We start from the raw sequence: 27,992 nt of genomic DNA, 5'->3' as shown, positions 1-27,992 counted from the left end.
CTCCCCATACAAGGAACCAGGAAGGCAAGTCTGTAGGTTAAGTGTGAGCCACTGGTGGCACACACTGGCCTTGCCATGTCCAGGGGAGAGGCTGTGTTCTGGTTGAAAGGGGTGATCTGTGTGTCCATATGGCCCGGCTGGGGTGGTGGCCTCCTGCTGTCACTGCATGCACAGGGGGTGACTCTGGAGGCCATTGCCCCACCCCATCCCGGCCTGTCAGCAGCTGCTAGAAGCCAAGACAGGGCTGGTTCCTGACCTTCGCAAATGGCCCCACAGATGTCAGCGTCGCTTTGCTTCTCCATTAGGCACGCATGCCTGGAGTGTTTTCTTCCTTTTTTAACCTTCTGCTCCCGGAAAGAACCTTTGATCATAGCATGCCATTGGGCGGAACTGAGGCAAAGCAGAATGACACCATAAAGCATCCCAGATCTTCTCTGAGGGGCTGCAGCTGCCTATGTGCTCAGAGTCCTCCCAGGAAAAGCGAAGCAGCCTCTAGGTAAATAAAGCGAGGTACACCTGCCGCCCTGAGGTGTATACCCCTCTCTATCCTAAAGGAAGCAGAAAACCCGCACCTCTGAATCAGCACAACCTCTTGCAAAGCTTTTCCCTGTTACAGCAATGTAGAAACTTCCGGAAATCTGCCTTAAGACAGATGCACCCACTCATAGACAAGGTATGGAAGCACAGAGCAAGTCTTCCTCATTTAATTGTGTCCTTTCCATGATCTTTGGAGGGCTTTGAGGAGGGGAAACCTTGGAGGAGCCATACCCAGCAGTGCTCAGGGGCTACTCTCAGCTCGATTCACTCCTGAGAGCACTAAGGGGATTATAGGGTGCTAGGGGATCAAACCCAGGCCTCCTGTATGTAAGGCATAATATGCTCAACCCATTGAGTAATCTTTCTCATCTTAGTCTTTGTTTTGGGCACAGAGTCACACAACTGGGAAAGACACACCCTGCAGAAGGCAAGAGTTTGCCCTCCAGAGCTGGGGGGCTGGAGTGAGGGTTCCAGAAGGGTTGATTCAAGTTTCAGATGGGACCTACCCAAAGACACACTGCTCTGCCTCTCAGGGCTGCAGGCCCTGGGTTTCTGAAGGAAACCATGACCCAGTTTACAGGTTTTAATCCAAGAAAACCCTCTAAGGTGTTTTCACTTCTGAGCTAAAGCTCTGCCCAACAAATCTGTGCAGTTCAGGTTTCAACAAGAGAGCCCAAATACAGCTACAGAGAGAAGAGGAGTAAAAGGGGCCCCTAATCAGCAGACAGAGCTCTCTCTGGGGTCCTCCAGCTGGGATCCAGCTAGGAGAGGCCTGACCTATGAAGACTGTTTTAGTCACCCCTGGGAAGGAGACACCTGCTCACTCCACCCAGATGAGTTCAGGCAGGCTCTAGAGTAGGAGGGCCATGACTCACCTAGGAGCTAGAAAGTGGGGGCATGGAAGGAGGAAGGAAGGAAGGAAGGAAGGAAGGAAGGAAGGAAGGAAGGAAGGAAGGAAGGAAGGAAGGAAGGAAGGAAGGAAGGAAGGAAGGAAGGAAGGAAGGAAGGAAGGAGGGAAGGAGAGAGGGAGGGGAGGGAAGGAAGGAAGGAAGGAAGGAAGGAAGGAAGGAAGGAAGGAAGGAAGGAAGGAAGGAAGGAAGGAAGGAAGGAAGGAAGGAAGGAAGGAAGGAGGGAAGGAGAGAGGGAGGGGAGGGAAGGAAGGAAGGAAGGAAGGAAGGAAGGAAGGAAGGAAGGAAGGAAGGGAGGGAGGGAGGGAGGGAGGGAGGGAGGGAGGGAGGGAGGGAGGGAGGGAGGGAGGGAGGGAGGGAGGGAGGAAGGAAGGAAGGAAGGAAGGAAGGAAGGAAGGAAGGAAGGAAGGAAGGAAGGAAGGAAGGAAGGAAGGGAGGGAGGGAGGGAGGGAGGGAGGGAAGATGGGAGGGAGGATGGGAGGGAGGAAGGGAGGAGGTAAAGGGAGGGAGGGAAAGAGGGAGGGAGGGAGGGAGGGAGGGGAGGAAGGATGGGAAGAGGGAAGGAAGGGTGGAAAGGGAAAGAGGGTGGGAGGAGGAAGGGGAAGAAAAAAGGAGGAAGGGAGGGAGGGAGGAAGGGAGAGAAGGAAGGATGTAGGGAAGGAAAGAGGGAGAGAGGGAAGGAGGAAGGGAAGGAGGGAAGGAAGAGAGGGAAGGAGGGAGGGAAGGAAGGAGGGAGGGAAGGAAAGAGGAAGAAAGGGAAAGAGGGAGGGAGGGAAGGAAGAAGAGGGCAGATGGGAAAGGGAAGGGAGAGCAGAGAAGGGAAAGGTAAGGGAATAGAGGGAAGGGGAGGGAAGGTGGGAGGAAGATGCCAGAAGTCTTCATTCTCTAATACTGAAAGTCCAAGAACCTGGAAACATGATGCAGACCTCTGTGCCACACTGATCAGTTTTCTAGCAGTTATAGCTTTCTAATTGTATTGGCAGGGCTGGAGAGAGGCAGTGTGAATAGGGCCTTTGCCTTGCACACAGCTGATTAGTTCAGTCTTCAACATCGCCTTTGAGCCCCTTATCAGGAGCAAACTCTGAGTACCGCAATCCTCACTCCCAAAGAAAACAAAACAAATTTGAAAAATAGACTTGGCTGAAACTTGGAGAGAGCTTGAGGTGGTCATGTTAAGTGAAATAAGCCAGAGGCAAGTACCATTCTTATGAGGTCTAGAAGGAAACAACACAAAGGAATGGACAGTCTCTGAGGAGAACAAACTTGGACTTTGGATACAGAGCAAAGGTTATCAAGGGGGGGGGGGGTCAGGGCACAAAGGTTGAGATGAACTAGGAGTAGCATAAAGACAATGTCATGTACTTTTATGGTAGCAGAGATGAGTCACTTTGTACATAAGAATCATAAATGTTAGCACTATTTGAATCATGTTATGTCAACTACATAAATATATAAATTTAAAAGTGGGCACCAAAGAGGTAGCACAGTGGGTAGGGTGTTTGCTTTGCATACAGCCTGCAACCTATCTAGGTTCAATCCCTGGCATCCAATATAGTCCCCTGAGCCTCTCAGGAGTAATTTCTAAGTACAGAGCCAGGAGTACCCCTAAGCACCACCAGGTGTGGCCCAAAAACAAAACCAAAAAAAAAAACCAAGAGGGGCCAACAGATAGTCCATAGTCAGGCACTTGCCTTTCACCCAGTTGACCCAAGTTTAATCCCCAGCACCACAAAAGATCCACCAATTGTTGCTAGGAGTGATTCTTAAGCACTACTCTCTGTACCCCAAGAAAAACTTAAAAGAAATAGGTAAAACTTAGAGCCGGAACGATAGTACAGCAGTAGGGTGTTTGCCTTGTAGCAACTGATCTGGGATGGCCCTAGGTTTGATTCCTGGCATCCCATTATGTTCCCCCAGCCTGCCAGGAGGAATTTCTGAGCATAGAACCAGGAGTAACTGCCAGAGCACTGCCAGGTGTGGCCCAAAAATCAAAAACAAACGAAAAGAAATAGATAAAACTCATTTCAATAATCTATTTGCTATAACTCAATATAGCAAAACTATCACTCCAACATATAAGTCATATTTTAAAAATTAGGAATCGGAGCAACTGTATAGCAGGTAGTACGGTTGCCTTGCATGCAGCCAACCCAGGTTCAATCTCTATCATCCCACATGGTTTCCCCAAATACCACCAGGAAATATTTGAGTGCAGAGCCTTAGCATTACCCGGTAAGGTCTTTAAAGGTAATATATGTATATATATATATATATATATATATATGAATGTATATATATTGTTGGGGGGTGGGGAGGTGATAGGGGCAGGGATTTGATAAAAGTCTTCAGTACCTAAAGTGTGTCTTAGTTCTCCATTTGCACTGTCTTGCTTCAGACATATGTGACAAGCATTTACACGGGAGAGGAGAGGATTGAAGTTTTCTAGCAAAGTAGATTGCTTCCCATCCCAATGAGCTCCCAGAGGTCAAGAACTTTGCTACACAGTGAAGCCATCTGGTCTCCAGGTAAGAATTAGTCATAGCGCAAAGTCCCTTTCCTGTCCCTGTGCCGCTTCTAAAGCTATGCCACCTCTGGGCAAATAAACTAGGCTGTTTTCTTACTCTTTCTACTCCACCCCAGGACAGCTTGAATCTTCCGGGTAGTAAAGGAGCCTCGTCCTTCCCCATCCCTCCACTTTCCCAGGAATTGGGCCCTTCCACTGCTCCAGCATTGCAGTTCATCTTATTCACAGCCGTACTGAAAGGTCCTGGCTGGTGGGCAAGTATCAGTTCACTCATCTGTGAATTATTCAAGTTCACAAACCTATGAATTACTCAAGTCTCTGTGCTCATTTGACCTAGTGCCTCTCTTGACAGATAAAAATCTCCCAAGTCTTGGTGTGGGAATTTCTAGCCAGAACACCAGACCTAGAGTTGGGGCCTTGGCCAGAACCTCTCCTCTACTCAGGGAAGCAACCCCTAAGAACCACTGGTATGTGCTCTCCAAAACAGTAAAATTGTTTGCACTTATCTTGCATGTGTGAAGTCTTGGGTTTGATCCCCAGTAACACACACACACACACACACACACACACACGTGTATCCTTCCTTTATGAGACTTGTGACATACTGTAGTCAGGGGTTTCAAACTATGGCCTGTGGGCCACATAAGGCCCATCAGGGACATTTATCCAGCCCTCCAGGTGTTTTTGCTTCTGCTACCTGTCCTGCTTAGCTGCCAACTCATCCCAGACTCACAGTACACATGTGTGAGATTTGTGCCTGCACTCCAGACTCCCCTCCACCTCTCTGTCCCTTGACTCCTCTTCTCAGTTTTGGGCAGGGGTACTCAGACTATGGCTCTCGTAGGCCACGATTGTCCATAGTTTTTTTGTTTTTTTGGTTTTTTTTTTTTTCAACTGTAGTCAAGCCCTCCAACAGTTTGAGGGACAGTGAACTGGCCCTCAGTTTTAAAAATTTAAGGACCTTATAGTGGGGTCGGAGAGATAGCACAGCGGTGTTTGCCTTGCAAGCAGCCGATCCAGGACCTGGTTGGTTCAAATCCCGGTGTCCCATGTGGTCCCCCGTGCCTGCCAGGAGCAATTTCTGAGCAGATAGCCAGGAGTAACCCCTGAGCCGGGTGTAGCCCAAAAACCAAAAAAAATAAAAAATAAAAGGACCTTATAGTAGTCTCCTGACTATACAATCTTCTATGCAATGCTCACATGCCTACTAAATGAGTGTGAACATTGTACAATACAATGGCAAATTAATCTGGTCAAACATAAAGGGTGAGTCTCAAAGTCTAGAAGGTATGAGCCCTGATCTGCCCAGCTCATCAATGTCTGTTTTCCTGGAGGCTAGCATTGTGGGTAGGATTCATCACCCCTAAAGTCAATTCTAGCAATTCTATCTGACATGCAGGAAGTGTTTCCCCTCCTGGTGACTGAAGCCTTGGCCCCAGGCTGTGAAGACCATGATCCAAGCTCTACTCACATCTCTGGTTTTTGTTTTGTTTTATTTTGTTTGGGACCACAGCCAGTGGTACTCAATGGCTACTCTTTGCTCTATGCTCAGGAATTACTCCTGGCAGTGTTGAAGGGATGGACCATGTAGGAATCAACTGGAGTCAGCCATGTGCAGGGCAAACACCCTACCTGCTGTGCTATGGCTCCAGCCCAATATCTCCGGTTTTTAGGAGCCTCTTTAGTTCTTCAGCTTAGAGTAGCAGGTTGGGGGGAAAGGGTTTCCATAAATTTTGAACTCAGTCATATCTTTCCAATTAATATGTTTCTGCATTTCTGTGAAATGTGAATTTGGGAAGGAATCTCAATTTCCACTAAATTTCACTCTATCCCAAGACAGAGTTGCTCATTCATGATCAGAATGTGTCAGCAAACCTGAGCTTATATATGTTCCAAGGAGCTTGTCTGGGTCGACCAGTCAGCACTTGTCTGCTGAAGACACATTCCCCATCATTACCTGCCCAGCTGCAAGACCTCCCTCTGAAACTAGCAGCCAGGAATTTAAGATCTGCAAACTCCTAAACAAGGTACTTGACCTCATCTTACTCTCCCTTCCACCCAAAAACCTAGATTAGAACAGGCTGATCCTCTTGTGTTTATACTTTGTTTAGGCTGGTAGATAAGATGAGGTGTGTCTCAGGACCAGCCCAAAAGGAATGCATGGTCTTTTCTAGAAACCACTGGTCTGCAATTTTCCCTTTCTTCTTCCCTGCTGGCTTGATACTTGTAAAGCTCTTCTGCCACTTGGCCCTCGAGCGGCAGTAGAAAAGAACCACCTTGGTTACACCATGATTCTATATAAAAGAAAGCAACCCTGTTTTAATTCATCAGCAAATGCCACTATTACTTCCAAATTCCCACTGGCAGTCATGTACAGCCCTTCAGAGCAATTTTCAGACCTGCTACAATGATTAGATGATTTCCAATTGCTGAATCACTGAACAAAAAGCTACTACCTTGTCATAACAGATAATTTACTGACTGATTATTAAATTGACAGATAACTTTGCATACAGCTAAGATTCCCTTTTTGACTGATAGTGCAGGGCAAGTCTGGTCCTCAAAACTAGTGCTTTCCAGCCTATTTTCAACCTGGGCCCCCTTTAGATCTTGTTCCTTCCTATGGGTCCCTCTATTCTACTTGTAGCCCCTTTCAAGTTCATGCTATACCCCTCTATAATATAGTCTATATAATTATATTATATATAAAATTATATAGAGCCTATATAATTTTCACTATAACCCCTTAGTCTTGGTCCCCATTTATGTGATTCTCTCCTGTGAGCTCTTCCAAATAACCTGGGAACCCATAGAAGACTGTTAGGTGGTCGTTGCTGTGCAGGACAGAGGACACAAAAAGGAGATTATAAGTATAGATTTATTAAGACTCATTACTGATGGTCCATAGTCAAAGGGACTTGGAGCACTGAGTATGGGGTAAGCACACAATTTATACATTTTCAGCCCAAATATTCAAGCACAAATCCATATTCCTTCAAGGCACATATAAGACATGAATTTTGTTTGCTTGTTGTTGTCCAGTCCTTCCTGACCCTGAGACCTGGGTGGTGGTGGTGGTGGTGGATTTTCCTAATCTTATTCCAGGAACTGGATGAATCTGGTCTCTATTTTGTTTTACTATGTTGAGGCCCCAAATGAGTAATGACACTGCTGATTTACAGGGACCAGATGGCCCCTGTTTGAGAAATGCTGGCGTAAAATAAAATCCCTGCTCCAAATCCTTCAGTAAATTCCTACCCCCTTCAGGATAGCATTGGAAGACCAGGCCAATGAGTTCCCTTCCCAGCCCCTATGGCAAGATGTGATTTCGAAACAGGTAGGTAGATAGAGAAGGGCCTCCCCCAACCCCCATGGCAATGTGTTCTTGGGATGTAATAAAAGTTCTTGGGACATAATAAAACTATGAAATGGAATTTGAAAAAGTGTCTCTTGTCCTTCGGCTACAAGACACACCTTGTGGAGATTGCAATTAGGACTGATAACTAAGACCTGTACAAAAGATCTCCACAAAATCTAGGAAAGGGGGGGTCAAGGATGATCAACTGACTTGAACTCTTCCCCTTAGTGATCACAACAGGACTTTTAGCTACATAGAAAGCCCCAGGAGGGGAAGGTTAGGGGAAAAAAATCCTATCTAAGTCAACTCGGAACAAAGGAGACCTACACATGTGCTCCCTGGGTTGATGCACACATGTCACCTGCGTCTCCTCTCTTGAAACATGCACTTTCCAAGGGACTGGAGTGATAGCACAGCGAGTAGAACATTTGCTTTGCATGCAGATGAGACATGTTCGATCCTCAACATCCTATATGGTCCCTTTATTTCCAGGACTAACTTCTGAGTGCAGAGCCAGAAGTAATCCCCTGAGTGCCACTAGGGTAGCCCAAAAATAAAAAATAAAATAAAAAAAGAAAAGAAGGAAACATGTACTTTCCTACTTCCCTGCTGGGTTGTGCTCCTGGGCTCTCTTCCCCTTTAGAGAAGACTTTGTTCTCTCTTGAATTAGTCTTTCCCATTTTTATTTTCTCCCTCCCCTTCCTCGGACCCTTTGAGTAAAATTTATTTTTATTTCATTAATCCTCTTCTGATCTTCTTTTCTTTGAGAAAAGGCAACAGACCTAAAAAGCCTAGGTAAAGTCTCAGAACTGATTTTCCTTTCCTATAAAGAGCAATTTCTCGCTCCAGCCTGAGTCCTGGGTCCATAGCTCCCTGAAGAATTGGGTGACAGGGATCAATTCCCATGCCCAGTAGACCAAGTGGACATCAGGTGTGACTTGATGGCTGTCTAGTAGGGCTGGTGGGACTTGAAGTACATGCGGGAACTCATTGCAGACTTTATCATTCCTAGATCTCCCAGGTATTCCGGGGTGGTCTACCCTTCCTTCTCAGAGCTGCTGCCTTTCCTAGCCCACTTTATATAAGTGACCTGGAGGTCACCATTGCCATCATATGGTGGACATGGAGATTATTATGCTGAGTGAAATGGATCAGAGGGAGAGGGATAGACAGAATAATCACACTCATGGAAGATATACTTTTTTATTTTATTTTTTTACAGGAAATAGACAGTTTGCCTTGCAAGTAGCTGTCATTGCCATGACCCTGGTTCAAATCACTGGCACCACAAAATGATCCTATAAGCACCACAAGGAGTCACTACTGAGAGCAAGTCCAGTGCTCGTTCACCTTTGCAAAGACTTGGCTTTGTTGCAGGGGAGGGGTGCATAGGGGGGTGAAATATACCCTGCAATGCTAGGAGCTACCTACCCCAGTGCTGAGGGTGGACACTGAATATACAAGATAAATTGCCTTAATCCCAGTATCAGCAAATATGGCTTTTTCCAAAAACTAACCCTGTCTGGGGCTTCCTCAATAAATAAGAATCTACGTCAGTGTCATAAAGGCCTTGAAATTTTTTTGTTTCTCTTTGGTCATAACTGGCGGTGCTCAGGGGTTAGTCCTGTCTCTGTGCTTAGAAATCGCTCCTGGCAGGCTCGGGGGTCCATATCAGATGTCTGGAATCAAACCACCATCCTTCTGCATCTAAAAGGCAAACGCCCTACCTCTGTGCTATCTCTCTGGCCCCTCTTTTGAACTTTTGATTTTTTTTCATCAATAATATATTTAAGTATCATGATTACAAACATATTTGCAGTTGGGTTCTAGCCATAAAAAGAACACCCCCCGGGGCCGGGCGGTGGCGCTAAAGGTAAGGTGTCTGCCTTGCCAGCACTAGCCTAGGACGGACCGCGGTTTGATCCCCCGGTGTCCCATATGGTCCCCCAAGCCAGGAGCGACTTCTGAGCGCATAGCCAGGAGTAACCCCTGAGCGTCAAATGGGTGTGGCCCAAAAAAAAAAAAAAAAAAAGAACACCCCCTTCACCAGTGCAACAGGCAGAGTGCTTGTCTTGTATAGGACCAACCTGGTTTCGATCCCTTGCACCCCATATGGTCAGACCCCAAGCACTTCCAAAAGTGATCTCTGAGCACAGAGCCAGGAGTAAGCGATACCATCAGTCCTGGATTGGCTGTATGCAAGGCAAACACTACCCTGTGCTATCTCTCTGGCCCCCTAGGCCTTGAATTTTTAGTCTCTCTCCACTTCTTGCTCCTATTGAACTTTCTTTCCTGAAGGAATCCATCCTCTCTTGGAAATATCAGTTGGTCTTATCAGACCTATTTCAACTTCTCCAAAGGGCTTCTTGCCTAAGGGTTAGTGACAAGGCAACTTCTTTTCAATCTCATAGTTGAGATTGTTTTGTAACTTCCTGTTGCCACCCCACCTGCTACAACAACTGTGGCTCTTTTAAGTGGTAGCTAGACGCTAAGTGCTGATTTCCTGCTCCTTCCTTGCCATAGGTCCCCTTGAGTATTCTAAGAAGCAGCTGGATTCCCCAGGGAATGATCCTAGAATAAGAGCCAGGAGGAAACCCCGAGGGCATATGCAATTATTGTGGCTAAATTGTGTCCTCCCCCACCCCAATTCTCATCTTGGAGTCTTCATCCCCAGAACCTCAGAGTGTGGTCTGATTTGGAGATGGGTCTCTATTTGTTAGAATATTTCTTAATCTAATGTGATTGGTACCCTTATGAAAAGGAGGACATTGGACATAGCGACAGACATGTACACGAAGAAAATGCTGTATGGATTAAGATCAACGCAGAGATAAGGGCAAACCCCAGAGGCTGGAGAGATAATGCAACAAGTGGGGTACTTACCTGCTACTCTACTGACCTGGGTTGGTTACCAGCATTCTGTATAGTCCCCTGAGATCTGCCAGAAAAACTTCCCGAGTGCAGAACCAGAAGTAATCCCTGGATATTGTCATGTATGCCCTGCCCCCCCCCCCAAAATAATCAGGCTTCTCCAGAGTGGAAATAAAATGAGTAATAAGCAAGATACACAACACAAACAAGTGAGATACAAGCAAAATGAGATACCTTATTTTGGACCAATTTCTAGAGAATTGGAAGTTGGAAGAATGTGGCTTTGCATTAAGTTCATTGTCAAGTATTGGTCCCAGTTGTCTATTCTTTGCTTATAACCAACTTTTCCAACCTGAGCCTTACTTATTTATTGATCATCCCCTTTTCCTAAGCCCTGGTGGACTGTTGAGGCCAGGAACACAGCCTTTAGAAGTGGCTGTTCTAGCAGATGGTCTGAAAACACAGTTGTCTGAAGTTTAATTTTAATGTACTGTGAATACGTTTCCCCCTACATGCTGCAAAGAATCTGGGCCAAAGACAGTGAGTGGGTGAAAAGGAATAGAAGGAAGAAAAACTAAAACTGACAAACAAGAGAAGCAATGATAACTTCTCACTTGAGAACTAGCTGAAGAGATTACAGAAAGATGATGGGGGTGTATGTAAATGATATGCAAATGTGACACTGGTACCAGCTCAAATGATTAGTCCTTCATTTCCTCAGGTTTTGATTGTTCATCTCACTAATCTTTTCTCTTTGATTTGTTTTTCTCCTTGGATCCTTGGTATTGTCTTTTGATCTTTTACATAATAGAGCTAAATACAAAAAAAAAAAAAAAAACCCACAAAATTTGTTTTTGGTTTTTGGGTCACACTTGGCGGTGCCCAGGGATTACTCCTGGTGGGCTCAGGGACCATATGGGGTCCTGGGGATCGAACCTTGGTTGGCCACGTACAAAGTAAGCACCCCACCTGCTGTGCTATCACTCCAGCCGTGGGTAGAAAAATCTTTAAGGCTTCCTGCAACTTTCATGGATGTTCTTGATAGAGAGAGTAATAATTTTCAAAGTATTTCAAAGATGCCTAGCTCAAGATTGAAATGTTCCTCTAAAGTATAAATCATGATGGAAATATGCATAGGGGGAGGGATTTGGAGGAGTTTGGGGGATGGTTTTTGTTTGTTTGTTTGTTTTATTTTGAAGTCACACCCAGCCATGTTCATGACTTACTCCAGGCTCTATACCCAGGGATCATTCCTGGTGGGGCTCAGGGAACCATATAATGGGATGCCAGGGATCGAACTCAAGTCAGCCTTATGCAAGGCAAGTGTCCTTTTCACTTTACTATCACTCTAGCCTCAGATATGTGTGTGGTTTTTTTAAAGGAAAATAGGAAAAGGAACTTATGGGAAAGAGTTTATTTATCACAGAGGGAAGACTAGGAGAAGGTAGAAAGAAAGATGTGTCTGACCAAAGATTAATTCCCCATCCTCTATGAGATCCTCAGAAATGCAGAGCCAAAAGTCATCATTTTTGTCTTCCCAAAGGAGTACCTGTCACAATGCCAGAAGAATATTAATGCTCCACCTATGCAAGGAGAGTCCACTACCACTGAGCTACCCTCCCGGCCCTCCTTCCACTTCTTTTATTATTAAACTGAGCCCAACTAAATTCTATTCCTCCAAATGCATAGTTTTATATTAGTAAAGTCCCTAGTCATAGAGATTTGATGACCACTTGCTAAGGATATTAGAAGACAAATTACCCAGAAGCCAATGCTCTCAACAGTGGCCCAGGATATCCTTCTCAAATTTCTGATTTTACATTTCTATGACAGTTGTTTTCCCAGCGGGACCTCCCTAGCACAGTATTGGCGGACCAGAATCACTCCCAGCCTGACTGGTCAAGCTAGGACTAGGCAATGTGGTGCTAGCTATGGTGCTCCTTAGACTTCAAAGGTGCTCAAGGGTCACCAGTGTTAGAGTAACCAGTTTTCCCCCTAATTAAATGACTTCTACTTTGCATGTGTTTGTCCCATATGGAAAGAACCACTAGATTAGCCCCATATCCCTACCTGTTTTCCACCCATGGGGTGGTCCTACCCTTCCCAATACAGACCATGAGTCAAAAAGATTTCTCCCACTTGCTCCACAGCTTGCCAGTATGCCAGTTCATTCTGCTTGCAGCTCAATTGAGATGGAAGTTCCTAAACCTGTTTCATCTTCCTAACTTGTGAGGATTATTTCCTTTGTTAGCATTCTTCCAGACCCACATACCCTGGGTATGAGGATTTCTCTTCAATCAGAAATATATCAAGTAGTTTTCAATAGGCCCTGTAGAACCAGGAAACAAATTTAGGGTCTTACATCCCTATTTCCCTGCCTTCTGACTGTTTAGACAGATTAAACTGAATTCTCTGGAACTCTCAAATGTTAGCCCTAGTGATTACAGCTGTGATAGTATATTCCTAAATTATTATTTAGAAATTATTATATTTATATTTTATAGGGCCCGGAGAGATAGCACAGCGGCGTTTGCCTTGCAAGCAGCCGATCCAGGACCAAAGGTGGTTGGTTCGAATCCCGGTGTCCCATATGGTCCCCCGTGCCTGCCAGGAGCTGTTTCTGAGCAGACAGCCAGGAGTAACCCCCAAGGACCGCCGGGTGTGGCCCAAAAACCAAAAAAAAATTTATATTTTATAATATAGTATATATTATTTATACATTTAGAAATTATTATCTTTCTAGATTATATTTCTTTTTTTTTTTTTTTGGTTTTTGGGCCACACCCATTTGACGCTCAGGAGTTACTCCTGGCTATGCGCTCAGAAATCACCCCTGGCTTGGGGGACCATATGGGACACCGGGGGATCGAACCGCGGTCCATCAGCTTGCAAGGCAGACACCTAACCTGTAGCGCCACCTTCCCGGCCCCTAGATTATATTTCTAAATTTTGTACCCTGCTTCACTTTTAGCATCAGTTTCCCCCATTTCTTAGACTCCATCATCCTTTTCTACCTCCTGAGAGGGAAATGTAGCAACCATTAGATTCTCCGGTCTTAAATCTTTCCTGAGGCTCATTAGTCAATTGTCAACTTACTTTTATGATCCTTTGACTTCCCCCACAGCCACTTTCTTTTTTTTTAGTGAATTAAAAGCTATGATATTAAATTAAATTAATAATCTGAATAGTCAATAGGTTTAATAATGATTAAGCACCACAGGTTATCCTTCTATGTTCTTGAATACACATTGAATTCACTACTAGCAAATACAGATCAGGTTTGAAAGGTAAACCTGCCACATATTTAATAATTGTCTGATAAACCTAAGGAAGCTAATAGCCAGTTAATAAGGACAAAAGCATATCCATAATAATAATTAAATATAATATAATAATAATTAAATATAATAATATAAAATAAGGACACAAGCATATCCATTAAAAAATTACTGTAGAACTTTATAAAATAATGACTTTAGGTTAGGGAGTTCTGGGTAAGGGAAAGTTTAAATTGTATATTGAAACATGGGAAGCATCCATCATGATTGGGAAAGAAGGAAGACCAACTTTCTCAAATGCAAAAAACAAGACAAGAATTGGTATAGGAAAACGCAGAATAGTCTCACTCATCTATGGGTTTGAAGAAAAATAAAAGACATTTTTGCAGTAATTCCCAGAGACAAAAAAGAAGAGAGCTGGAAGATTCAGCTGACTACATAAAGCTCACCACAAAGAGCGATGAGTGTTGTTAGAGAAATAACTACAGTGAGAACTATCATAGCAATGTGAATGATCGAGGGGAGTAGAAGCCTGTCTAGAATACAGGTGTGAGTGTGGTAAAGAGGAGGGAGATTTGGGACATTGATGGTGGGAATGTTGAGCTGGTGAATGGGGATGTTCTTTACATGACTGAAATTATACAACTACAATCATATTTGTAATCACGGTGTTTAAATAAAGATAATTTAAAAAACGAATTGGTATAAGACACTGCATAACTATCTCTCTGGTTGAGGGAGTGCAAGAACAGTCCATGCCAAAATACATGGAGAAGAAAATCAGTTTGAACCAGAGAAAGCAAACAACTATCACCATGTTTCTGAAAGCTGACATCCCTAGCATGGTCTTGAGGCTGTGATCCAACCACATTAACACTGAGAGATATTTATGATGAAAGGAGAAAGTATATCATCACCAGCCCTCACAGCTCCTTCCAGCTACTTCTCATACCCAGCACTACCCTAGAAATGAAGTGTGTGCTGGAAACCAAGAGCATTTCTTACCAGAAGATCAGGAATCAGTCAACTGGAAGAGTATATGGAATGGGGTGTGGAAAGCTGCAAAGGAAAGACAAATGACTGAAGTGAGAAGGAAGGATCTTGCAAGGCAGGTGAAAGATTGAGGAGACAGTCTGAGAAAGGTGGGAAGAAGAGGTGGATCTCCAAGAGAATCATCTGGAAGCTGAGATATTAGTCCCACTTGCTATCTGCAACAGTTTTACTTCAGCACCCTTAAGCTGGACAGCACTTCCCCCAGACTGGTTCTTCCTATTGGCTACTCAAAGTTGGCATGTGACTCTTGTTCTAATGCGACCTCACTTTCACCTTTTTCTTCCTCATTCTCATCACTGTTTATCTAATCATAGCCATTTCCAAATCCTCAGTGGCTGCCAAATAATTTGGTCACGTCCTTGGAGTAACTTTGGGAAAGCTTATACTGCTAATGTGGAATTAAGAAATTTACTCTTTGTGTCTTTTTTTTTTTTTTTTTTTTTTTTTGGTTTTTGGGCCACACCCGGCGATGCTCAGGGGTTACTCCTGGTTGTCTGCTCAGAAATAGCTCCTGGCAGGCTCGGGGGGACCATATGGGACACCGGGATTCGAACCAACCACCTTTGGTCCTGGATTTTGTGTCTTAATTTATTTAAACAAAGATCTATGCATATAAGAAATAGAAGTTGCAATCCATAGTCATTAGATGCTATCATGACTGCTGACTCAGGAGACATACTACATATGCAGTTCTACTTATTACATGTATAGTATCTCACTTGGTTCTCTTCATAAGAAATTTTCAACTTTACAATGAAGAACCTAGAAGCCCTGCCATGTATTTTTTTCATGCCATGCAATGAAATAGCTATTCAATGTACCCAAGAAAATAAATCAGGAATCAATATCAGAATCAGGACACACCTGATACATCTGATGTAAGTTATTTCCATGTCCATTTCAGTGTGACAATTAGATTTTAGGTAAAACAAGTTGGAACAAGTTGACATATCTACACACTTACGCACATACATGCATGCATAGTGCTTTCCTTGAATGCAGATAGCCATGATTCCATCCCCAGAACCCCATATAGTTCACCGGAAAAGTGACTCACTTTGAATGTAAGTGAAACAGAGCAGGTAGTTTGAATTCCCATCTCAGCAAAATCGAAAATTTCCCTCTGATGAGTCTTCAAGGTCCTGTTACTTCACAGGTTTATTTGATGAGTTTGAAGGCCTCTGAAGTCAGCTCCTACCAGTACCTATTCCTGCTTCCTTTAGATATTTTAGATGGGCAACTTACCTATGAAAAAGGAACCATGTGTGGTCCCATGTACATTATAGATAGTCCATCTATATCTAATAAATAACTTAATAAATCTATATATTAAGAACATACTTATGGGGGCCGGAGAGATAGCATGGAGGTAAGGAATTTGCCTTTCATGCAGAAGGTCATCGGTTCAAATCCCGGCATCCCATATGGTCCCCCGAGCCTGCCAGGAGCGATTTCTGAGCGTGAAGCCAGGAGTAACCCCTGAGTGCTGCCGGGTGTGACCCAAAAAACAAAAACAAAAAAAAACAAAAAAAAAAAGGAAAAGAATATACATATAAACATTTATATATACCTGTATGAATAATAATAAGGTATTTGTAAGTAAATAGAATTTAAACACTTAATAAAGAAATTCAAGCTGGGTGGTTGTTTTATTGTTTTGGGGTCACACCAGTGGCACTCAGGAATTACTCCTGGCTCTGCACTCAGAAATCGTTCCTAGCAGGCTCAGGGGACCATATGGGATACTGGGGATTGAACCCAGGTCTGTCCTGGGTCAGCAGCATGCTCAAGTTGGGTTAAGAGAAAAGTTGAATCTATCCTCCATAGAGAACAAAGTTTTAATATAGGTCAGAAAAATAATACAGGGCCCGGAGAGATAGCACAGCGGCGTTTGCCTTGCAAACAGCCAATCCAGGACCAAAGGTGGTTGGTTCGAATCCCTGTGTCCCATATGGTCCCCCGTGCCTGCCAGGAGCTATTTCTGAGCAGACAGCCAGGAGTAACCCCTGAGCATCGCCGGGTGTGGCCCAAAAACCAAAAAAAAAAAAAAAAAAAAAAAAAAGAACACAACAGGCAGCGTGCTTGTCTTGTGTAGGACCAACCTGAGTTCGATCCCTTGCACCCCATATGGTCACACCCCAAGCACTTCCAGGAGTGATTCCTGAGCACAGAGCCAGGAGTAAGCCCTGCACAGCACCAGGTGTAACCCCAAAACAAAAACAAAGCAAACACACAAAAGTTTCAATATAGACACCAAATCCATTAGGGTCACATTCTGTGACTTTCCATCAATATCATTATGTTAAGTAGTCAGTCCTTTCCTCTTCCCAGTAAGCCCTGGGCTACTTGTTACAACAGTTGTTACTCCTACTTTGTCTGCTTCAAAGTATAGCAGTTTCAGCCAGATAGTAAAAAGAATAAGGCATTTGCCTTGCATGCAGCTGACCCACATTTGATTTTGGGTGCCAATATTGTCCCTAGAGTTCTGCCAAGAGTTATTTCTGAGCACCATTGGATGTAGCTCCAAAACAAACCATAGAGGCTTGTAAGCTAGATTCTCCTTTCCGAGAAGTCTTAGTGGTTAGATCTGATCATATGATCTATATCATCTGACTAATGAACTTTTTGCAGAAATTAATTATCTGGTAAAATATTTGTCTAAAAGAAGTAAGCACAAGAACTGGGTGCTGAAAGGAGATAAGGTGATATGCATGATGCTCCTTCAGTAACAATATTGCAAATCATAGTGTGGCCGGAGAGAGCATGGAGGTAAGGCGTTTGCCCTTCATGCAGGAGGTCATCGGTTCGAATCCCGGCGCCCCATATGGTCCCCGTGCCTGCCAGGAGCAATTTCTGAGCCTGGAGCCAGGAATAACAGCTGAGCACGGCCGGGTGTGACCCCCCAAAAACACACACACACACACACACACACACACAAAGCAAATCATAGTGTCTAAAAGAAAAAAAAGAAGGGAGAGAAAACGGGAAGAAAAATGTCTGCCACAGAGGCAGGCAGTGGGAGGGAAGAGAGGAGGGTAACTGGAGGAAAATGTGCACAGGTGAAGGTATTGGACATTTTATGACTAAAACAACCATAAACAACTTTGTAACTGTGTATCTCATGGTGATTCAATTAATGAATTTTTATAAATAAAAATTTTAGGGACCAGTGAGGTGGCGCTAGAGGTAAGGTGTCTGCCTTGCAAGTGCTAGCCAAGGAAGGACTGCGGTTCGATCTCCTTGGTGTCCCATATGGTCCCCCCAAGCCAGGGGCAATTTCTGAGCGCTTAGCCAGGAGTAACCCCTGAGCATCAAACGGGTGTGGCCGAAAAAACAAAAAACAAAAACAAAAAAACCTTTGTTAGGGGCCATTGAGGTGGCGCTAGTGGTAAGATGTCTGCCCTGCAAGCGCTAGCCAAGGAAGAACCGCGGTTCGATCCCCCGGTGTCCCATATGGTCCCCCCAAGCAAGGGGCGATTTCTGAGCCCTTAGCCAGGAGTAACCCCTGAGCATCAAACAGGTGTGGTCCGAAAAACAATTTTAATAGAATTAGCTACACAACTTTTGGTCAATATCTTCCTTTCTCTGAACATCAGGCTTTTTTCCTGTAAGAAAAAATAACACACTGTTCAACTTAAGATATTTTTTTCTTCTTTTTTCCACTTAGAATTTTTTTATCTGCAAATAAAGTGTAAAGAAACACCAAATATAAGTTTTATTGATGCCAGAGTGATATAGCACAGCCTACCCAGATTCAATCCCCAACATTCCATATGGGCTCCCCACCCCTGAGACAGCCAGGAGTTATTTCTGAGCACAAGGCCAGGCACAATCCCTGAGTGCCATCGGGTATGGCCCAAAAAATAAATTTATTTTTGTGACACTTCAAAACTCATTTGTTATTTATTTGTACTACCATATTTATTGTGACATTAGTCACAAGATCTGGAAACAATTCAAATCCATTACTGCTTCACTAAATAAATGGATAATGATGTGTCTATACAGCTGCATATGACAATGTGAGTCAATAAATATACAAATACATAGTCACAATGAAAATTTATCTAGTCACAGGGGCCGGAGAGATAGCATGGAGGTAAAGCGTTTGCCTTTCATGCAGGAGGTCATCGGTTCGAATCCCGGCGTCCCATATGGTCCCCCGTGCCTGCCAGGAGCAATTGCTGAGCCTGGAGCCAGGAATAACCCTGAGCACTGCCGGGTGTGACCCAAAAACCAAAAAAAAAAAAAAAAAAAAAAAAAAGAAAATGTATCTAGTCACAAGAAAGATATTCTATTTACAACAATATGAATGAAACTTTACAACATGTAGAGCCAGAGCGATAGAACAGCAGGTAGAGCATTTGCTTTGCATGCGGCCAACATGGTTCGATCCCTGGTATCCCATATGGTCATCCCCCCCTCCCCAAGTCTTCAGGAATGGTTTCTGAGTGTAGAGTCCAGAAACCAAAAAGAAAAAAAAAAGAAAAGAAACAACAACATGCTAATTGTGATTTCAGAAAGATAGAAATATATTTACAGTGGCAATCATATTACAATAGACAAATATGTCAGGCTAACACGCTCTACACATTAAAATAATACTATGCAATATGTCACATATAAAATAGTTATTTAAATATTCAGGGCCACGGTGAAAGTACAACAGGTAGGATGCTTGCCTTGCACATAGCAGACCTGGATTCAAAAATTCAACACCCCAAATGATCCCTGAAACCCTGCCAGAAGTGAATTTTTTGGGGGTGGCCACACCCGGTGACGCTCAGGAGTTACTCCTAGCTATAGGCTCAGAAATTACTCCTGGCTGGGGGGAGCATTTGGGATGCCAGGTGATCGAACTGCAGTCCGTCCTAGGTCAGCACACACAAGGCAAACACCCTACCGCTTGTGCCACCCTCCAGCCCCCAGAAGTGAATCTTAAGCACAGAGCCAGGAGTAAGCCCTTAGTACCACCGGGTATGGTCTGAAAATAAAAGTGAAAAAAATTTCAAATATATAGGAACGGTAGAATAATGGATAGGATGCTTGTCTGGAACACAGCTGACCTGAATTTGAGCCCTGGCATCCCAGATGGTTCCCCAAATTACTAGGAGTAATCCCTGAGCACAGAGGTAAGAATAGGCCCTGAGCAACACCTGCTCTTTCCCAAAAACAAAAAAATATATGCAAGGTATATACTTATAATTCATCCTTGCACCAAATATCCAGCTTCAAAATTATTTTTTTTTTTTTGGTTTTTGGGCCACACCCGTTTGATGCTCAGGGGTTACTCCTGGCTATGAGCTCAGAAGTCACTCCTGGCTTGGGGGGACCATATGGGACGCCGGGAGATCGAACCGCGGTCCGTCCTACGCTAGCGCTTGCAAGGCAGACACCTTACCTCTAGCGCCACCTTCCCGGCCCCAGCTTCAAAATTATCAGCTACAGTCACTTCTTACTTCATCTATGCCCTCACTTCTTCCTCGACTAAATTAGTTTCCATTTTTGCTTTGCTTTTTCATTTTGATATCTTTTAGTATATTTTATATTGGGAGTCAGAGTGATAATGCAGGTGGTAGGGCTCTTGCCTTACATCCAGGGGTTCAATATCTTGCACCCCCTATGGTCTTCTGAACTATGCCAGCAGTGATCCCTGACTGTGAGCCCAGAGCACAATCTAGTATGGCCTCAAACAAAAAAAAATATATTTTTATGTATATAAATCATTGAGTGGGCACTGATGAAGGGGTTGGTGTTGGAACATTATATATCTGAAACTCAATCATAAACTTTGTAATTCACAGAGATTCAATCAAAATTAAAATAAAAAAATAGGGACTGAAGTGATAGCACAGTAGGTAACGCATTTTGCCTTGCATGAGGCTGATCCAGGTTTAATCCCTGGCATCCCAGATGGTATCCTGAGCCTGCCAGGGGTGATTTGAGTAATTTTAGTGCAGAGCCAGAAGTAACTCCTGGCTCTGCACTCAGAAATTGCCCCTGGCAGGCTTGGGGGACCATTATGGGATGCTGGGATTCGAACCACCGTCCTTCTTCACCGTCCTTCACACCCGGCAGCGCTCAGGGGCTACACCCCAGAAATCGCCCTCGGCAGACTATGGGGACCATATGGGATGTCAGGATTCGAACCACCGTCCTTCTGCATGCAAGGCAAACGCCTACCACTGTGCTATCTCTCCAGTCCCTCCTGGTGATTTTTTATAAAAAGTCTTCTTAAGGGACCGGAGAGATAGCACAGCGGTGTTTGCCTTGCAAGCAGCCGATCCAGGACCAAAGGTGGTTGGTTCGAATCCCGGTGTCCCATATGGTCCCCCGTGCCTGCCAGGAGCTATTTCTGAGCAGACAGCCAGGAGTAAACCCTGAGCAATGCCAGGTGTGGCCCAAAAACCAAAAAAATAAATAAATAAAAAGTCTTCTTAATAGGCTCTTTTGGGGGTGTCAGAAGCATGCTCTTGGTCTTCCCAGGAGGCAATGCACTCACTCCTGTTCCAACAGCTCTGAAAGATACCCTGTAATTCCACCTGGTGCAAACTACCTGGGATTCACAGACCTTCATTGTGCCCAGCTTGGGGAGAATTGGGAAGCATAGTCCTAGTCCCCAGAGCAGAAGGAGATGGCTCTAATCTTCTTCCTCCCCTACTGAGCAATCCCCTCAGCTCCTGCAATGCCCATAAACATTTCCTGAGCTTGCCAGCTCTTTTCCTTCTCTGAAAGATCATTTTCTTAAATTGCTAATATAAACTACCCAGTCTGTTAACAAGGCCCCCAGTGCCTCCTCAGAGGAGTCCCTGGCGGTTGAGGCCAGGGAGAGCCTCCTCCTAGTGAGGGTCAGGCTCCAGAACCTCCCAGAATCTTCCATATGTGCCTGCAATTCCCCTTTGGTGCCTCTCATGTGCACAGAGATAGAAACAAGGAACAAAGTGGAGCCTTCTGGGGTTGGAGACTGAGATGGCATTGGGTAGAATTCGGGGTGTCCAGTTTGTTGGGCCAGTATTAAAGTCTAAGAGAGGCCATATCTAGCAGAGAGGTCCCCCTGGATTAGTGAACAGAGATGGTAACCTTCACACACACACACACACACACACACACACACACACACCCCAACCTGCTGTGAGGCTCCCACAGGATAAATGACTTTTCCTCAGAATTTCAGGTGAAATTCCTGCTATTCCTCTCAATGCCGCCCTCACCTCCCACCACCTCACAACTGGGATCCAGTGACCAAATCCTCCCAGGGATCAGCTCTGCTTCCCAGAGGCTTGACCCCAGGAGAGAAATTGGGGTGGATGGGCTTCAGGGTCCTCCTCAGGGGGCTTGAACTTCCAGCATCACTAGGGATGAGAAGGGAGGGATGGAGGCAGCTTTATAATCCTGGCAGGACCAGGAGCATCATCAGTGCTACAGTCTATGCCTGAGCTGACCTCCTCGTCTGGATGTGTAACCACCCCAGAACCCGCTCTTGGGAAGAAAACGTGAAAGATACAGGCTGGAGTGAAGGAAGATTCCAGAATCCACCCCGCTTGGCTAGGCTGAGAGGCTCCTGAGCATTACTGTCTGCAAAGGTGGGTATTTGCCTTTGGGAAAGTCTGAGCCGGCCAACCTGTTCCATAAAGCTTAAGCTGTCTGTTCACTGCTCCTCCTCTTTCCCCACTCCTGCAGCCACCCCAGCTCCAACCCTGTCTGCCTATAAGCATTGCCTTTGCCTTCCGAAGGCCTAAGCAATCGCTCCCAGCTCTGTTTCTGTCCCACATTCCTTATGCAGTATCAAGAGCTCTTCTGTTGGGGACGGAGTGATAGCACAGTGGTAGGTTGTTTGCCTTGCACACGGTCGACCCACGACAGGCTGGGGATTGGTATCCCATATGGCCCCCTGAGCCTGCCAGGAGCAGTTTTTGAGTGCAGAGCCAGGAGTAACCCCTGAGTGTCGCCGGCTATAGCCCAGAAGACACCCCCCCCAAAACACAGACACCCCCCACCCAAAAGAGCTCTTCTGTTCCTCAAATGGCCTCCGGTTTTCCAGATCTCCCAGGAACCGAGGCTCGGAGGTTGAATATCCTCACCACAAGTCTAAGCTCTTTGCAATGTGCCTTTTGCCTTGTAAATATATTCTGGTAGATGAATTCCTACTTTTAGGATGCTGGGCTTGCTCCACCACCCCTGACTCAGAGCATCCTTCTCCTTTTCTCAAAACCCAGTCCCCTACCTCCTTTTTCTGAGCCTTCCTAGGAGACCCCAATGGGTTCCTACTCCAAACTGGGCAGCCACCTCTCTTGTTTCATGGGAGTATGGGTGTCGCTCAGCTAACTTTTAGGATCCTTACTAGCCAAAGCTGCATCCTAAGCTATTTTGAACAGCAGTTGTTTTAATAGTCTAAGCAGCTGTAATTGTTGTTGTTTGTTTTGGGGGCCACACTCAGTGGTTTTCAAGCTCTGCACTCGGAAATTACTCCTGGCAGACTTGGGGTACTTTATGGGAGGCCAAGGATCAGACCTACGTTGGCCATGTGCAAGCAAGCACCTTACCCTCTATACTATCGAACTACTTTTGGATCACAGTCATTGTTCAAATAATTGCTGTTGGCTTGGAACAGTCTCTGCTCTCAGGAATTATAAAATGGTATGAAAGCAAATCAATATAATAGGGTAAAGAAAGACATCACCTGGCAAAGCCCTGTTGAGCAATTACTATAGATGGAAATAAAATGAGGCTCTTTTCTATGTTCTCTGAAAAATTAATCCACTTTCTTTTTGGTTTTTTTTTTTGGGGGGGGTGAGGAGGTCACCCCTGGCAGCGCTCAGGGGTTACTCCTGGTTCTACACACAAAAATAGCCCCTGTCAGGCAGGGGGGACCATATGGGATGCCATGATTTGAACCGCTGTCTTTCTGCATGTAAGGCAAACGCCCTACCTCCATGTTATCTCTTCGGCCCATAATCCACATTTTGATCTTGTCCTCTAAAGAAGCCATTTGACATAGATTAGGAGGTAGTAAAGTTCTCTTAGTTTCTTTCAGGATCTAGCCAAGAATTTTGAAAAGGAGAGTGAAGGAGAGGAGCAAATGATGTGGGGAGGATGGAAAGGACTCTGGGCATCTCCACTCCTCCTACAAATAAACATCTATGGGGACGATCAGGAAAGCATGACCACACCATTTCTGAGCTAGTGGTCTCCCTGGTGACATTCTATACTTAATAGATTCTCAGAGGACAAAATGTTTGTAACACAGAGGGGTATCTTGAAGGATATCTAAATACAAGACAGAATAAATGCATGCTACCACAACTTTGAAAACACTAAGTGAAAAGAAGTCAGACCCAAAAGGATATATATTATATGAATTTGTTTCTATGAAATGTTCAAAATAGGTCAGTCCATAGAGACAGAAAATAAATGGTTTCCAGGGGGACTGAGAAAAGGAGAAAATGGAGTTTCCATTTATGGGTGATAAAAATGTTCTGCAATTAAATTTTAAGGATGGTTGTGCCCATCTTTGAATGATCAAACAACCACTGAATCACACACCTTAAAATGGAAAATTTGGGGAGCAAAGAGAATGTAAAATGGGTAAAGGCTCTTGTCTTCTATGTGGTCAACCAAGGGTCAGTCTACATGTAGTTTTCCAAGCTCTCCAGGAATCCGTGAGTACAGAGCCACCAGCTGTGGTCTAAAAACAAAATATATATATTTTAATTAAAATTTAAAAATAAGTGAATTTGGGATTGGAACAATAGCTTAGTGCACTGGACTAAATGCCATGCATCCAGGAGATCTGGGTTTGAACATGACATCATGAAGAATGAGCACAAAATGGAGAAGTATCTCTTGAGCACTGCTAAGTGTGGCAAAACAAAACAAAACAAACAAAAATAAACAACCTAGAATGGTACTTTTTATCGTACCTAGATTGTATCTTAATTTAGGGAGGGACCACACCCAGCAATGCTGGAGGTCCGTGCAGTGCCAGATATTAAAGCCAGGACTTCTTTTTTTTTTTTTTTTTTTTAAATTTTTATTTTTAATTATGAGAACAAGGGTGCAAAGTAAGAGGACAAGGTAAAGTTACAGTGGAAGGACAATCACCCATAACATAATTCTCAGAAGTCCCCTTGCTGATATATTAACTTTGAAATTTCAGCCAAAGAACATTAAGATAAATAAGACAGAATCCATGTACAATTACTTTGTCCCTCAAGTCCCCAGATTGTAACACATTATAATATTTCTTAACAGTACACAAGGCAATCTAAAGCCATAAAACTTACATAACTCCTTAAACATTACAGGCATAGTATTTTCTTACATTTCCATATACATGCATATTAGCTTAAGTTAACCTCAAATTTTAAGTGAGTTCTTTTTAAGGATTAGAGTCAAAGGAGCACAGTAAGAATGGTGTTAGAGTGGCAATTGTTGTTTGCATAGGCCCACCAAAATATGAGGAACATGGAAAGAAATAACCTTGGCCTAAGTACAAAGAGACCAGACCCCTGAAGTTTCCTGGCACAAGACCAAGTCTAGGCTCCAAGCAAGCTAGATCGTCCAATCCAATACATTGTCTGTAGTGCCAACACACTTTTATTTTTCACACAGTCTCTGCTGTTGGTATCATGTTTCTGTATTAAAGATCCTGGAATCTGCATATCTTACATTGAAGTCAGGACGTGGAGCATCCTCTCCTTTCACCTCACAATCAAAGGGCAATGCAGGGAGCCCTGTCCTGTAAGCCGGTCGTTGTTGTTGTTAAGTCTTCTCAGTGTTAAGGGAAGTCTCTTTTGAGCAGGTCGAAGCCTGAGCAGTGTAGGTCTTCCATGGTAGAGGATTGCTTCCAGGTGATGTTATAGACCAGCCTGGATGTTTCGTGGATGGCTTTCCTGGTTCAGGGGAGAATGGAATATGCCCTTTCTTCTGAGGTCTGTGCCAGGTCGTTATGTCAATGTTCAGGGTGTAAGGTCCCTTTGCACTACAAGGTTTGTGTGTTCCAATCTCTATTAGATAGGATCTTATTTGTATTTATATTATTTTCCCATTTTAATGTGCCTATGCAAATAAGAAGCAATGCCACATGGTGTTATTGGCGCATATGGGGGCTAAAGCCAGGACTTCTATATACAAAATGGCTAGCTCTGTGATTCTGGATCTTGTTTTTTTTTCAGGGGATCAATACTCAGCGGTAGTGTTTAGGGTTTACTCATGGTTCTGTTCTCAGAGATCACTTCTGGTGGTGCTCAGAGGACTGTATGTGATGTCAGGGTTGGAGCCTGAGATAACATGTGCAAAGCAAGAGCCTTAACCCTCCCTGTACTATCTCTCTGGCCCTCTAGCTTGATATTTTTATTTCTTTGTTTATTTATTTGGTTTTTGGGCTACACCTGGTGACACTTAGGGGTTACTCTTGGCTCTGCATTCAGAAATTGCTCCTGGCTAGAGGAACCACATGGGATGTCGGGGATCAAATCAAGTTCGACCTGGATCAGCCGCGTGCAAGGCAAACGTCCAACTGCTGTGCTCTCACTCGGGCCCCAATCTCTTAATATTTTTAAAGACAGAATAAAATTATTGCCAACTAAAATATTAAGTATATTTATAAATACAAGAGCTCAGACAAAGAGGATCTTTTTATTGTTATATTTATTGGCTACTCTTATGTTCCTGATATTTCTTTTTTTTTTTTTTTTTTTTTTAGTTTTTGGGCCACACCCGTTTGATGCTCAGGGGCTACTCCTGGCTATGCGCTCAGAAGTCACTCCTGGCTTGGGGGGACCATATGGGACACCGGGGGATCGAACCGCGGTCCGGTCCTACGCTAGCGCTTGCAAGGCAGACACCTTACCTCTAGCGCCACCTTCCCGGCCCCATGTTCCTGATATTTCAAGACACTTAGTATTCTTCTTTTATTGAGATTATACAGCAACCCTAAGAAGTGGGAATAGTGAGGTTTGGGTTTTTTTGTTTTTCTCTTGGTCTTGGTTTTGAGTTTTGGTTTTCAAGTCACTCCTTTAGATAGTGCTCAGGATTTACTCCTGGCTGTCCACTAGGAAAGGCTCAGGAGTGCCAGAGATTAAACCCAAGTCAGTCATATGCAAGGCATGTACCTTACTTGCTGTCCTACCTCTTTGGCCCAAGAAAGGATGTTTGTTTGATTGATTTTTTTCAGATGAGAAAACTTATCACAGATAATCCAGGGAAAGCTGGGGTCCTGCCTGACTTGTCACAAGCCAAGTCCTTCCCACTATAACATGCTGCTTCCCTTTAGCTTCTTGTAGAAGAAGCCTTATGCTTGCTTTGCATTCACCCTGATTGCTCAGAGCCTCAGTGCTCATAACTTGCTGAGCACTTATATCTAAGTAATTTCTCCATTGTGACCTCTTCAGATGACCCCTGGAGAACTAGCCCTTGCCAGTGGCAACCATACCCCAGTTACCCAGTTCATCCTGTTGGGATTCTCCAATTATTCAGACCTCCAGGAGCTTCTGTTTGGAGTCTTCCTGCTCATCTACACCATGACAGTGCTGGGAAATCTGGGAATGATGGTGCTCATCTTCAAAGACTCCCGTCTCCACAGCCCCATGTACTTTTTCCTCAGCGTCCTCTCCTTTCTTGACATCTGCTACTCCTCGGTGGTCACACCCAAGCTCTTAGTCAACTTTCTAGCCTCCGACAAGTCCATCTCCTTCGAGGGCTGTGTGGCCCAGCTGACCTTCTTTGTGGTGCATGTGACAACTGAGAGCTTCCTCTTGGCCTCCATGGCGTTGGACCGCTTTGTCGCCATTTGTAGGCCACTCCACTATGGCTCACTCATGACCAGGGGCACCTGTCTCCAGCTGGTGGCTGCTTCTTACGCCTTTGGTGGTGCCAACTCTGCTATCCAGACTGGCAATGTCTTTGCTCTACCTTTCTGTGGTCCCAACCAGGTGACACACTATTTCTGTGATATTCCTCCCCTTCTCCACCTGGCTTGTGCCAACACAGCCACAGCAGAAGTGGTCCTCTTTGTTTTCTCAGCTCTGGTCACCCTTCTGCCAGCTGTCATCATTCTCACCTCCTACAGCTTTGTCTTGGTAGCCATTGGGAGGATGCGGTCAGCAGCGGGGCGGGAGAAAGCTTTGTCCACCTGTGCCTCTCACTTTCTGGCCATTGCTATTTTTTATGGCACTGTAGTTTTCACCTATGTCCAGCCACACGGGTCCACTGATGAGACTAATGGCCAAGTGGTGTCTGTCTTCTACACCATCATCATTCCCATGCTCAACCCCTTTATTTACAGCCTTCGCAACAAAGAAGTAAAGGATGCCCTGCAGAGGAAGCTCCGTGGAAGCATCTTTCCCTGCTGAATTCTGCAAGATATCTGCTGCAATGAGACCTGTTGTTTAAATATAAAATATAGAGTCCTAGTTTGGGGGGTGGGGCCTTTCTTGGCTCAGCCCGGAGCCTGTTGCCCCTTC

The 27,992-nt window shown here is 44.5% G+C and overlaps 2 protein-coding genes across 2 annotated transcripts in view; both read left to right on the top strand.

Moving 5' to 3' along the window:
- Nucleotides 1-27,992, top strand: part of SSRP1 (structure specific recognition protein 1) — a 1,220,984-nt gene that overhangs the window by 526,406 nt on the left and 666,586 nt on the right. The window lies entirely within an intron of this gene.
- LOC126017705 (olfactory receptor 1052-like) lies at nucleotides 26,922-27,881 on the top strand. The gene has a single exon (XM_049779756.1). It carries the CDS (start codon nucleotides 26,922-26,924, stop codon nucleotides 27,879-27,881), a length of 960 nt encoding a protein of 319 aa, XP_049635713.1.

Source organism: Suncus etruscus, chromosome 9, assembly GCF_024139225.1.
Source record: "Suncus etruscus isolate mSunEtr1 chromosome 9, mSunEtr1.pri.cur, whole genome shotgun sequence".
Lineage (NCBI taxonomy): Eukaryota > Metazoa > Chordata > Mammalia > Eulipotyphla > Soricidae > Suncus > Suncus etruscus.
The sequence above is the reverse complement of the archived record's forward strand: the minus strand, read 5'-3'. Positions and strand labels throughout refer to the sequence as shown.

Coding starts and splice junctions, on each gene's coding strand:
- LOC126017705 (XM_049779756.1), top strand. CDS start 26,922: ATGACCCCTGGAGAACTAGCCCTTGCCAGTGGCAACCATACCCCAGTT.